This window comes from Thalassophryne amazonica, chromosome 6 (genome assembly GCF_902500255.1).
Source record: "Thalassophryne amazonica chromosome 6, fThaAma1.1, whole genome shotgun sequence".
In the NCBI taxonomy this organism is placed as follows: domain Eukaryota; kingdom Metazoa; phylum Chordata; class Actinopteri; order Batrachoidiformes; family Batrachoididae; genus Thalassophryne; species Thalassophryne amazonica.
In genome coordinates this window covers 38,969,233-38,983,739 of record NC_047108.1, presented here as the reverse complement: position 1 = coordinate 38,983,739, position 14,507 = coordinate 38,969,233, and the positions used below count along the sequence as shown (strand labels likewise).

Here is a 14,507-nt window from a genome sequence, read left to right as displayed (position 1 = left end):
ATTTTTTTGTTGTGAAGCATCCACAGACTATATATATATATATATATATATATATATATATATATGGGTGATTCTTAGACTACGGGCACTTTTATGTCCCTTGATCATATTTTATGAAAAAAAGAAAAAAGGGGAAATTTCACACTTTTATAGTTATCTTTACAATGAAAGTGTTTGAAGAAATTTGTCCTAGTAGTCTATGATGACTTTTTCACCTTTTTTCAGTATCATTATATGCAAGTATTGCCGTTTTGTGCTTGTCCCACACCCAGACTTATGATCTTCAATGATAAAAATGAATAGTAAACAAACGTTTTTTCTAATGTTTTAAAATATCTCTGAATAAAATATCAGTAAAATAATCAAAACATAATTGGGGTATTCAATGTCATACAACTGTTGTGATTGTTTTTAAACAAAATGTAGTTGTCCCACACTATTTCCGTAATTTCCACCACAATAATGTCCCTTTAAAAAGTTTGTATGAAAGATTGTGTGGGTAGTTTCTATGGAGATAAACAGTAACATCAGAGCACATGTATATAGCGCCAAATCACAACAAACAGTTGCCCCAAGGCACTTTATATTGTAAGGCAATGGTGTGGTGGAAATTACATTTACAAGGCCAATAGTGCCCGTAGCTAAAGAATCACCCATATATGTGTGTATGTGTGTGTGTGTGTAAATCCAAGTGAACAACCAAAACAGTAATGTGGATTTTACAGATCTTTACCCAAATAGTAAAACAACACAGAAATGTCAAAACGCATACCCTCCAAACCCTCATCCTACCCCCAACCCCACCCTGGACTGCACTATGAACACTGAATAGTTGTGTTCAAAATAACAGCAGTGTGTTCAGAAATGAGTAAAGCTCAGAATCCTTATAATAGCTTTTATTTCCATAGATATAAATGCATTGGGGACACTGCACATTCTATTCCAAATCAAAACATGAAGAAAAATTTATCAAATTTATTACTTTACAGAAAGTGAAGAAAAAGTCATTAGGCTGTTCCAAACAAACAGTAAATGTTGTATATGCAGGTTGTGCATTTCTCTCTGAAAATGTGAGGAAAAAGGTCATTCCAGACAACGCTCATAAGAACACTGTACTTTGATTAAATAGTTGATTGGAGAGGCAAAAACACATTTTAAAAAGTACAGAAAATGATCTCAAATGCTTTAAAATAACCAAAACCAGAAAGGCATGGCAGAAAACCAACGTTCAAATGGATCGAAGAACAGCCAGAATGGCAAAGACTCAGCCAATGATCAGCTCCAGGGTGATCAAAGAAGGCCTAAAGATACCTGTGAGTACTGTGACAAATGGACGATGCTTATGTGAAGCCAAACTATGGGAAAGAAGCCCCTGAAAAGTACCATTGTTGAAAAAAATGACTTGTGTTGAAGAGGTTACAGTTAGCCAAAGAACACACTGATCGACCTAAAGAGAAATGGTTGCAACATTTTGTGGACTGATGAAAGTAAGACTGTTCTTTTTGGATCTAGTGGCTGCAGTTTGTCAGACGACCCCCAAAAACTGAATTGAAGCCACAGTACACTGTGAAACAGTGAAGCATGGTGGAGCAAACATCATGATGTGGGGATGTTTCTCATACTATGGTGTTGGGTCCATTTATCTTATACCAGGGATCATGGATCAGTTTGAATACATCAAAAATACTTGAAGAGGTTATGTTGCCTTTCAGCAAAGAGGAAATGGCCTTGAAATGAGTGTTTCAACAAGACAACAACCCTAAACACACCAGCAAATGTGAGCAGCATCTTGGTTCCACATCAACAAGATCAACATTATGGAGCGACCAGCCCAATCCTGGAACCTCAATTCAATAGAAAACTTGCAGGGTGACATCAAATATGCTGTTTCTGAGGTAAAACCAAGAAATGCAGAGGAACTAAAAAGTGTATTGTGTAATACAGAGGCTAAGAATGGAATGCTGTGGCCTAGTAACCGTTCATTAGGTTAGGTAAGTCCTCAAGTGTTTACAGAGATGTTTCTTCTTTATCCTGTGGGATTTAGAAATTCATATAAATAAAAGAATGATTGAAGTACTTTAAATACAGGGTTTAAGGAGAAAATTGGAATGTTTTGTAACTGATAAATTACACTATGTAACACAAATTTTGTTTCTGGCTTCTGTTATATTTCAACTGCTTATGTCTAAAGTCTATGGAAAAATGACTACATTCAGCACAAACTTTGATTTTTTTTTTTAACGTTCGAGAAAGTTCTAAAAGTTTCTTGAAATTTCTAGATAATTCTGGAAACTTCTAGAAAATTCTGGACAGTTCTAGCAGTTAAAGAATATTCTACGTAGAAGACTACTCAGTAGTGAAGGCAAATCGAGAATATTCTTGAAAACAAGATAAATTTCAAAATATCATTGTCCTGATCACAGAAGCAAAGTTTCTGTGGAATAACAGCTATTTTCTATTTATTTAAGGCATAACAGGTTAGGAAAACACACTGTGTACCCAGGAACAAAACAAAAATAAAAATTTGTTACATAGTGTTATTTGTGGAAGGAAAATCATCTTAATTCCAATTATTCTAATCAATAAAGAAATTCTCCAGAACAGGGGAAAAAGGTTTTCTTTCAGAAAGAAATAATTATTCACAGATATGTAAATTTGTCCAATTTAAAAAGGGAGGAATCTGAGCCAATTATAATCTTCCAGCCTTATACGCATCAACTCGCTTTTACCCCAGTTGAGCTTACAACCAGGAAAGGTGCCAAATAAATCTATTTGGGCTAAAGTATTTGGAATAGTTGACTCAGAGTTGAGATAGAAAAATCAGAATATCATTTGCGTAAATCAGGGGTGGGCAACTTGTTCCAGAAAGGGCCAAGAGGGTGCAGGTTATCTTTGCAGCCACTGACCTCACCGGGTTATTTAATTGATTAATTGATTCCATCTGCTGAAAGTGATATTAATCACTGAAATGTCCTGGTGGAGTCAGTGGCTGCAAAGAAAACTTGCACCCTCTTGGCCCTTTATGGAACAAGTTGCCCACCCCTGGCGTAAATAGATATTTTATTAATGTCCACATACACTCACTGGCCACTGTATTAGGTACACCTTGCTAGTACTGGGTTGGACCCAGTTTTCCTTCAGAACTGCCTTAATTCTTTGGTGATACAGATTCAGCAAAGTGTTGGAAACATTGCTCAGGGCCCCTTCACACATAGTGCGAAGTTTGGACAAAGTGCACATTTAGTGCGCATGACGCAGGAATCGTGTGCAAACCGTGTAATGATGTCCCTGCCTCCAACGCCTCGTACACCTGTTGCTGCAACTATTTACACACACAAGCACCTGAAAGACAAAGTGTGCGCTGTGTGAACCCATCGCACCCTCTCACGGCAGGTGCCAGCCAAATTCCAGTTGACATGCACAAACACCTAACACTGCTCACATGGCACTTAGAAAATGTGTGGCCAGTCGCACTCTTGGCACGATAACAGACTACAGACAATCACTTTCGTACTCACAGAGAAATTTGTCTAAGTCCCACACGAGTGTGACTTTGGTGTGTGCGCTGAGGTAACAGATGTGTCCTCCCACTGAAGCAGCTGTGGAAATCTGTGGATCTGGACACTCCAGCTGGACACCACATACTGTGTTTGGATGGACATGGACAAACAACTGCCCACTGTGACGCGCGTGTGTCTGTTTGCTGTTATCAAGTGGACATAAATAAAAACATATATCACTGAGGAAACGTGCTGCAACGAGCAAGCACGCGCATGGCATGCACATGGACAGACTGCTCCCAGGTTGAAACGGACCATCAGATCAGAACACGCGACAGGCGATCTCACTGTCATGTCATCCACGTGAGCTCTGTTCCACATGATGTGGTGTCCTGTGGCGCATCATCCACGAGACATGCACATGCGCAGCCGGTTGGAAACGCACCAGCAGATGTAGACATGAATGAGACGAGTGAACTGCTTCTCATTCATGTCATTTCATGACTGTCTGTGACCATGGGTCATTTACAGAGGAACAGATGGATCATATTTGTATTGCTCACTTGATAAATGTGTTGTTTTTATATGGTGTGTGATTTAATTTTTTTTTTTTTTTGTAATACTTCCATGTCTTTCCTGATATGAGGCAGATTCCCGCAACTTTCAAAGAACAGCTCTGTAGCTCAGTGGCGAAGTTGCTGACTGGTAATCAGAGCTTTTGAAAGGCATGAGTTCACGTCCAGTTGGTGGTTCGTTTTTTTTTTTTAATTATTCCACATAAGTGGGGTGATGTGGTCCCACATGTACCAGCTGGTTTTTATTTTTTATTTATACCACATAAGCAGTGCCATGTGCTGCATCTGGCACTTTTTCTGCTCGAAAGACACCGGTGCGTGCACGAACTCTCGCACCAGGTTCATGCATGCCTACCTGTCAGCGCAATGTTTTGTGTGCTAATTTTGAACTGTTTTGCGCTGTTTCGCCGTTTTTGTCCAAACTTTGCACTATATGTGTGAAGGGGCCATCAGAGATGTTGGTCCATATTGACATCATAGCCCGTTCTCCTCTGACATCAACAAGGCATCTTCATCCACACAACTGCTGCACACTGAATATCTTCTCTTTTTCAGACCTCTCTCTGTTAAACCTAGAGATGGTTGTGTTTGAAAATCCCAGTGGATCAGCAGTTGCTTGGTTTGAACTTCAGAAAGTCATCTTTATCACATCAAGATGCCTAAATGCACTGAGTTGCTGCCAAGTGGTTGACTGACTATTTGTGTTCAGCAATTGAACAGGTGTAACTAATAAAGTGGCTGTATAACCAGATCCCTTTAAACGGTCTGACCAAGTGGTTCAAGTGCTACTGCAAACAAGGGCTTAGCACACACACACACACACACACACACACACACACACACACACACACACACACACACACACACACACACACACACACACACACACACACACACACACACAACACACACACACACACACACACACACACACACACACACACACACACACACACACACACACACACACACACACACACCTACCTGCCTGGTGCCTCGATTAAGCTGAAACTGAGCAGATAGCTGCTGATTTGTAAGTATCCTATTGTTACCATTTTTTTTTTTTACAGCCACTTTTGTTTAGACAGGTCAGGGGATGGACATGAACATTTCCAAATGACTGAATATGTCTTCAAGAAATACAGTTGTGTTCAAAGTAACAGCAGTGTGTTTAAAAAAAGGAAGTAAAGCTCAAAATCCTTATAATAGCTTTTATTTCCATACATGCAAAATGCATTGGGAACACTGCACATTCTATTCCAAATCCAAACATGAAGAAACATTTATTAAATGTGTTATTACTTTACAGAAAGTGAAGAAAAATAAACTGTTAAAAAAAAAAAAAAAAGCGCATTTTTCTTTCTGTGGCCCCTGTTTAAGGACAAAGGTAGCAAATGTACAAGTACATGCTGGTTGTTGTGCATTTCTCTCTGAAAATCAGGGTTAAAATGGGTTGTTCCAGACATTGTTCAGAAGAACAGCATACTTGGATTAGTTGTAGATTAGAAGTTGGTCGAGTTCATGCTGCACAGATGTGAAGCAGTTCTCAGAAACAGTGGTTATACAATCAAATATGAGTTCAGTGATTCACAGGAAAGATAAATCTTTAAGCATTTTTCAGTTTATACTGGAAATGTTTCAGTTTGTAAAGAAAAATGCAGCCACTGCTATTGTTTGAACAGCCTAATATTCCTTTATCTTCACTTTTGTCTCAAGTAATAACAAATTTGGTCAAATTTCCTTCATGACTTAATTTGGAATGGAATGTGCAGTGTTTCCAATGCATTTGCATGTATGGAAATAAAAGCTATCATAAGGATTTTGAGCTTTCTAGTAGAGGTGGTGGCCAAATGGTTAGTGTGCTTGGTCCCAGTGTTACATTTCTCCATGTAACATGGAATTACATCAGGACAGGCAGCTGACATAAAAACCTGCGCCAAATCAACATGCAGATCCACCTTGGATCTGCTGTTGCAACCCCGAGTGGGGAAAAAAAGGGAGCGGTCGAAAGGATTTACTATAACAATTGAGCTTTCCTCACTGTTTTAAACACACTGCTATTAGTTTGAACACAACTGTACAAACGGCATGATACTGTATCATAAATCTGTCTGAAGTAGGTAGTTCTCAAAATCTGTGTGAGTGCAGGAGATGAGTGAGGGAATTCACCAAAACCCGACAATTCTAAATGGTTAAAGCATAGGCGTCAAACTGATTCCAGAAAGGCCCAAGAAGGTGCAGGTTGTCTTTGTAACCACCAACTCTACCAGGTAATTTCATTGATGAAAGTGCTTAAAGTGGTGTTAATCAATGTGATTGGAGAAAATGTGTTGGGAAGGTGTCGTAGCACGGACCCACAACAGGGGGCGCTAAAGAACGGACAATGAATAAGCCAAAAAGTAACAATTTAATGTTGTGACAATACACAACTAAACACACAAAATCAGTAAAGTCAATTAACACCAGGTGACGTGTGGGCAGGCTCGAAGATAGAAGACCCCCGACGAGAGAGAAGCCGCGTCCCACACGGCTTCCACCACCAACGGTCTGAAGAACACTGGAGCCGCCAAGTCCCGAGTCCCCAGGTGGCCTCTGTCTTCGGCTGTCGACCCTGGTACTGCTGGCAGAAAACAAAGACAAGATGAATGAGTGTGAATCCGCACACTCAGTAATCCACAGTCTGCACTCAGTTAGGAGGGAGCACCTCCACCTCCAATCACACACTCGTGCAGCTCCTGTTTAACCACTTATCTTGGTTTGGGGTGTGAGGCGAAGCCGTCGCTGATCACACCAAACGCCAATCCCACAGATAAGGCAGGACACCACAGGATAACGGCTGCAAAAGAAGTTCAGGTTATCACTCAACGATTTGAGTCAGCAGAGAAAGTTACCTCTTCGGTAGTTGATTTCTTGGCGAGGAGGTGGAGTTGCAGTCCGGCCTTTATGGTGATGGTGATGATGAGGAATGAGTGACAGCTGGAGCTGAGGATGAGTGACAGCTGTCACTTTTTCTGGGTCTGGCACCCTCTCGTGCTTGGAGCCCGCACTCCAAGCAGGGCGCCCTCTGGTGGTGGTGGGCCAGCAGTACCTCCTCTTCAGTGGCCCACATAACAGGACCCCCCCTCAACGGGTGCCTCCTGGCGTCCGACCAGGCTTGTCCGGGTGTCTCTTGTAAAAATCGGCCAGGAGGGCCGGGTCCAGGATGAAGCTCCTCTTCACCCAGGAGCGTTCTTCAGGTCCATACCCCTCCCAGTCCACCAGATATTGGAACCCCCGGCCCTTACGATGGACGTCCAGGAGCCTGCAGACTGTCCAAGCAGGCTCCCCGTCAATGAGCCGGGCAGGAGGCGGCGTAGGTCCCGGAGCACAGAGGGGCGAGGTGTGGTGTGGTTTGAGGCGGGACACGTGGAACACAGGGTGGATCCGCAGTGAAGCTGGGAGTTGGAGCTTCACTGCGGCCAGGTTGATGATTTTGAGGATCCTGAAGGGTCCTATGAACCTGTCCTTTAATTTTGGGGAGTCCACACAGAGAGGGATGTCCTTCGTTGAGAGCCACACCTCCTGCCCGGGCTGGTATGCGGGGGCCGGGGAACGCTGGCGGTCCGCATGGGTCTTGGCCCTTGTCCGGGCCTTTAACAGGGCAGAGCGGGCGGTCCGCCACACCCGGCGGCACCTCCTGAGGTGGGCCTGGACCGAGGGCACACCGACCTCTCCCTCCACCAGCGGGAACAATGGGGGCTGGTACCCCAAACATGCCTCAAAAGGGGAGAGGCCGGTAGCAGACGAGACTTGGCTGTTATGGGCATACTCGATTCAGGCCAGATGGTGACTCCAGGCCGCCAGGTGCGCGGAGGTGACGCAGTGAAGGGCCTGTTCCAACTCCTGGTTAGCCCGCTCTGCCTGGCCGTTTGTCTGGGGGTGGTACCCGGACGAGAGGCTCACGGTGGCCCCCAGCTCCTTACAGAAACTCCTCCAAACCTGCGAAGAGAACTGGGGACCACGATCTGATACAATGTCCGATGGTATCCCATGCAGCCGCATGAAGTGGTGGACCAGGAGGTCTGCTGTCTCCTGGGCCGTCGGGAGCTTCGCGAGGGCCACGAAGTGGGCCGCCTTGGAGAACCGGTCCACTATCGTGAGAATGATGGTGTTGCCCTGGGACGGCGGGAGGCCCGTGATGAAGTCCAGGCCGATGTGAGACCAGGGGCGGTGAGGCACCGGCAGGGGTTGGAGGAGTCCTGAGGTCCTCCGATGGTCTGCCTTGCCCCTGGCGCAGATGGTACAGGCCTGGACGTAGTCCCGAACGTCGGTTTCCAGGGACGCCCACCAGAAGCGCCGCTAGACCACTGTCACGGTCCTACGCACTCCGGGATGACAGGAGAGCTTGGATCCGTGACAGAAGTCCAATACGGCAGCTCTGGCCTCTGGTGGGACGTACAGTCTGTTCTTGGGGCCGGTCCCCGGGTCCGGGCTCCTTGCCAGGGCCTCCCGGACGGTCTTCTCCACGTCCCAGGTGAGGGAGGCCACGACAGTGGACTCGGGGATGATGGTCTCGGTGGGGTTCGACAGCCCCGCCTTGGCTTCCTCTTCGTGCACCCGGGACAACGCATCCGATTTTTGGTTTTTGGTTCCGGGGTTGGTACGTGATCCGGAAGTCAAAGCGCCCGAAGAACAGAGACCAGCGGGCTTGCCTGGGGTTCAGCCGCTTGGCGGTCCGGATGTACTCCAGGTTCCGATGGTCCGTGAAAACCGTGAAAGGCAACAACGCCCCCTCCAGCAGGTGTCTCCACTCTTCAAGAGCCTCCTTCACCGCGAGGAGCTCCCGATGGCCGACGTCATAGTTCCGTTCAGCTGGGGTCAACCTGCGGGAAAAATAGGCACAAGGATGGAGAACCTTATCAGCCTCCACGCTCTGGGACAGCACGGCTCCTATCCCTGAGTCAGAGGCGTCCACTTCCACTATGTACTGGCGATCAGGATCAGGCTGCACCATCTAGTGCTCGCACATGCAATGGTGCCGGAAGAGCCACCAGGGGGAGCCCTACTTCCTTTGCCCATCTGCTATCCAGCAGATTCCCTTCCGACCCCGTGTCTACCAGTGCTGGGGCGTGAAGGGTTAGATCCCCACAAAGGATCGTTACTGGGATTCGTGCAGATTTGCGGGGTTTCCTCGCATGCGTGTTATGGCCCACCCTTAGCCCAGTTTCTAAGGACGGGCGTTGTAGTTTGACCGTTTGGGGCAGTCCTTCTGCATGTGCTCACAAGAGCCGCAGACAAAACACTCCCCGCGGGCCAGCCTCCTTTGTCTGACGTTTGTCTTAACTTTGGCCCTGCTCGTGTCCATAGCCTCCTCAGCAGGGGGAGCTGTAGCCACACGGAGCTCTCTGGCAGTGAAGCGTGGGGACGACGTCACCTTTTCGGAACCGGAAGGGGGAGGGACGGCTCGTACCCGGTCACGCCCCCCAGCCTACTCCCGACGATGCTCATTCAAACGGTTGTCTAAACGTATAACCTAATCGACAAGCCCGTCAAAATCCCGCGGTTCCTCCTTAGCCAGCAGGTGCTCCTTCAGGACCGGAGACAGTCCATTTACGAAGGCGGCGCGGAGTGCAACGTTATTCCAGCCGGACCTCGCTGCCGCGATGCGGAAGTCGACTGCATACTCGGCTGCGCTGCGACGCCCCTGTCTCATTGACAGCAGCACTCTCGAAGCGGTCTTGCCTCTGTTGGGATGGTCAAACACTTGTTTGAACTCCCGTACAAACCCAGCATAAGACGTTAGGAGCCGTGAATTCTGCTCCCAAAGCGCCGTAGCCCAGGCGCGTGCCTCTCCTTGAAGCAGATTAATAACATAAGCCACCCGGCTGGCGTCTGACTCGTACATGACAGGACGCTGTGAAAAGACGAGCGAACACTGCATGAGGAAGTCTGCGCACGTCTCAACACAGCCCCCGTACGGTTCCGGAGGGCTTATGTATGCTTCAGGGGACGGTGGGGGGGGTTGTTGAATGACCAGTGGAACGTCTGTTATGGGCCCAGGACCAGCAAGAGGAGTGGCTGCAGCAGCGCCCTGATCGCACGCTTCCACCCTGGCGGTGAGAGCCTCCACCCTCCAGTTAAGGAGAACATTCTGCTCGGTCACTAAATCCAGCCGAGCCGTGAAGGCAGTTAAGATCACACCAAACGCCAATCCCACAGATAAGGCAGGACACCACAGGATAACGGCTGCAAAAGAAGTTCATGTTATCACTCAACGATTTGAGTCAGCAGAGAAAGTTACCTCTTCGATAGTTGATTTCTTGGCGAGGAGGTGGAGTTGCAGTCCGGCCTTTATGGTGATGGTGATGATGAGGAATGAGTGACAGCTGTCACTTCTTCTGGGTCTGGCGCCCTCTCGTGCTTGGAGCCCGCACTCCAAGCAGGGCGCCCTCTGGTGGTGGTGGGCCAGCAGTACCTCCTCTTCAGCGGCCCACATAACAAAATGAGCATTGTGCAACTTCTTGCTGTTGCATCACCAGTGACACAGCAGTGTCATGGTAAAATGGCACAGAGAAGGATTCTTTTGGTTTATTTTTCTCAAAAAGAAAAAATGTTACATTTCAGCTACAGTTTATAGAAGACTCACAACTAGATGTGATATGCAATTTTTGTATGGACAGATTGTAATTTTTCAATTCAATTTATTTATACAGCACCAAATCATAGTCATCTCAAGGTGCAATACACTAGTAAGGTCTTGACTCTGGACATTACAACTTAAATCATTTGGACGGTGGATGTCTGTATAGTACTGCTCTGTCAGGCTTCATGTAGACTGTGAGTATGCAGCATTTTTTACAGTCAAGCTACAAATTCTCAGCAGGATTGAGGCTTGTACTCTGATTTGGTCACTCCATGATCTTGTTGTTTTTAAGCCATTCCTGTGTAGATTTGGCTTTATCCTTGGAGTTACTGCTTTTCAAGAAAACACATATATAATTTTGTACCCTTCATACCTGTAGCTACTGCATTACACAAACAGTTACTGTCCAAATACTTGTAACAATCTAATGTTGTATAGAAAATACAACAAAAATTTGGTGTACTGAAGGACCTGTCTCAAAGAAATAAATAATGCTCCCAATAATAGATAATGGTTCCTTACATTCATTTATTGCCGACATATACAGTTCATTAACAGGGACAAAAAGGTACTTATAGCCTATAAATAAAAATACTTGCATAGAAATAAAACCATAAATTTAAAAGTCATAAAGTATTAAATTTGCACACTATGGCTGCATTTGATTTGGGGATGTGTTTTCAGGTAAGAATTTCACTATGGTGTTGGTGTTATGAAATGAAACACAGTTGTAAGTGTACAGAGAGTAATGGGCTCAGCACACAGCCTTGCGGGGCTCCTGTGCTGAGTTTCAGGGTCGAGGAGCAATGCGTACTCATTCTAACTGACTGCGGGTCAGTTTGTCAAGAAGTTCTTGATCCATTCACCCTATTGAGGTTTCAAATCTCGCAAAATCTCACAAAACTTCAAAGAGGTCGTGCTGCGAGATGTCAGCAACATTGGGACGGTTTGATAAGGCTGCACATTAACCGCTGCACACAGACAACATCATTAACATCGCAACATAAAACTCTTTGTATATTGTGCCTAAAACTCTCATCAATATATTATCTGGGTTTTTAGATGCTGTTATTGTGTTTGTTTTATGGAAACATACAAGAAGCTCAGGTTGTTCCTCCATTATTTTTAATTGCAATCACTGTGAGCCGCGATCGCTTCCTGTTCATGTCATTCTGGGGGAAAGTGAAGTTTGCTCTTTAACGCCCTGCTTATTGTCCTTTACAGCACTGTTTGTCCTGTTTGCTCCAGAGTAACATATATATGTCTGAAATTCGGTTTGTGTTTATGAAGATTCACGCAGGTTAAATGTAGCAGACTTGGATTATTTGGAATATTTGTTTTAGCAAGTTTTCAGGGTCTCATGCATGCAGTCTCTTATTAACATGATGAAAAGCATAAAAAGTTACATTTTAGTAACATAATGTTCATTTCCAATTGTCATGTGGATTCTCTCTGTTGTTTAGACTACAGTGACTCTCTGGTGTGCAAGGGGTTATGGAATACCTCAATAGGGCGAATAGGCAGATGTTATGCTGAATGGTCGGACATCTTGGAGAACAGTCTGCTGAGGAAGATGGTCTTAAATGTGGAACTATAATCTACAAACAGCAGCTGTGCATATGCCCCTTCTTGCAGTGTGTAGGACAGTAGCAATGACATCGTCTGTAAACCTGTGGGTTCTATATATGCACTGATGGGGATTGAGGGGGCTAGGGGAGCCCCTTTCCTCTGCGCGTGTCTGTCAAGTTGTTGTTCTCCACAGTAATAGATTTCCTCACATTGTTTCACTGTTTTCACAGCGTGTCAGCCACCAGGCATAATGTGTGAGCCAATTAGATAAAGTAAGAGTGAAAAAGTCACATTTTTTGTTTTCCCTTGAGCTCTGATGTGAAACTATAGGATGCACTTTTCTGTGGTGTAAAGTTTTGTGCTGTGTGGGCTTTAGGGGCGGGGGTGGGGGGGCACTGAGGATGTCCTGTTCAATCTGTGTGTTAATGAGACAAATGGGAGGGTAGACACCACGGCCGGCCGCTGCCTGACATTGCTCCCAACATCAGAGCAGGAAGGATTCGCCGTGCGTCTGCAGAAAGCTCCAGAAGACGAGGACGCCGTAAGGACCAGCCCTCTTCATCATCACACACCACCACCAGGTATGAACCAGTCCACGTCTGTGTGTAGATTAGTGGCTATTTATTCCACTTTGCTGTGGAATTAGCACGCAATGTGACGTGCGTTTTGTGAAATTGTATTTCACTGGTACAGCTATAAAAAGCCGTTCAGGCCTCCTCCTGTGCTTCTGTTGTGTAACATCTGAAATCATAATCTGATTAAGACCACAGTAATTCTACACTCTTTAGTTTGAAACACTTTTGCTCTGCTTCCTCTCCAGATCATGAGCACTCACGAGCACGACAACCACTCTTTTTACATCAATGGAACGCCGTGGTTCATCTTCGAGTGCACCTTAAACCTCGACACAAAGTACCGCCGTGTCGCTCTCTTCCTGCTCTACCTGCTAATCTTCATGGTGGGCCTGCTTGAGAACTTGCTGGTGGTCTGGGTAAACTGGCGCAGACGCCACTCGGCCAACGGGGTTCTGTTCTGCATCCTCAACATGACCCTGTCGGACCTGATGGTGATTGTAGTCATGCCGTTCTTCATGATGGAGGTCAGCCTGGACAAGGTTTGGCTGTGGGGCCGTTTTCTCTGCAAGGTCACACACCTCGTCTACGTGGTCAATGTCTACAGCAGCTCCTTCTTCCTGGCCTTCATGACCCTGGAGCGCTACCTGTCCCTGACAAGACCTTCATCTCCCGCCTGCTTCCCCGTGTTGGGCCGGAGACGCTGGGTGCTCTGCGGCGGCTTATGGCTGCTCTCATTGTTCCTGGCACTGATGGAGAATGTTCATGTGGATTTGCTGGAGTGGGAGGAGCCAGGCTGCTACATGCTGCCCGAGGACAACTTCATTGAATGGTTTGTGTCGGTGGGTTTCCTTTGCTTGATCTTCCAGTTTGTGGGGCCTGCTTCCGTCATCATCACCTGTAACGTGCTGATCGCTCGGGCAGTGAAGACAACACCGGATGTGCAGGGCCAGCGAGAGGTGTGGCTGGTGCACGTGTACTCAGTAGTGTTCCTGATGTGCTGGTTGCCTTACCACATCATCATGTTCCTGTTGATCATAGATGACATTAACCCCTTCCTCTTGAGCTGCAACACGGTGGAGGTGCTCTATTTCTCCTACACCGTGGTGCAGGGCGTGTCCTTCTTCCACTGCATCGCCAACCCAATTCTCTACAACTTTCTCAGCAAAAGCTTCCGTAACAATCTGATCAACACAGTGATGACCTACTTACCCAAAGAGGGAATGTTGGAGCAGGTGGGAGGAGGAGCCCAGCCTAATGCTGCCAACGGTGGGGGAGCAGAGCTCGGGAAGCAGCGCAAGCTCAGTAACACCAGCACCAGCCAGTCTGACCTTGGATCATAAGTAGAGTTTGTTCCACAGAAACACGAATGTGTCGTAAGCAGCGGATGATGAAAAAAGTGGATTTGACGAGAAACGCTGGCAACAATGTAAATCCAATCAGAATACCAGCGGTGTACATCAGTCTGGTCACAGATTCAGTGTGTTGTTTGTTTAAGAAATGTGCAAGCTGACATCTTCCTCTTATATTTCTGGTTGTTTTTTTTTTTCTTTTTTTTTTTTTATGTCTGGTCAGTTTTAACCTGAGGAAGTAGTCCATGAGCCTAAAGCCCATTTTGAGCTCATCAGTAAAACCTAAGGTGACTAAACATCACTTATAATCCAGCCTC

General features: G+C 46.0%; 1 protein-coding gene across 1 annotated transcript; it reads left to right on the top strand.

Moving 5' to 3' along the window:
• The first annotated feature begins 12,673 nt into the window (after positions 1-12,673).
• gpr182 (G protein-coupled receptor 182) lies at positions 12,674-14,231 on the top strand. Its single transcript, XM_034172021.1, has 2 exons — positions 12,674-12,847; positions 13,087-14,231. Exon 2 carries the CDS (start codon positions 13,090-13,092, stop codon positions 14,179-14,181), a length of 1,092 nt encoding a protein of 363 aa, XP_034027912.1. The 5' UTR covers positions 12,674-12,847; positions 13,087-13,089; the 3' UTR covers positions 14,182-14,231.
• Positions 14,232-14,507: the final 276 nt, after the last annotated feature.

Bases quoted from the DNA above. Each gene is read 5' to 3' on its own strand.
- gpr182 (XM_034172021.1), top strand. From the start codon at position 13,090: ATGAGCACTCACGAGCACGACAACCACTCTTTTTACATCAATGGAACG.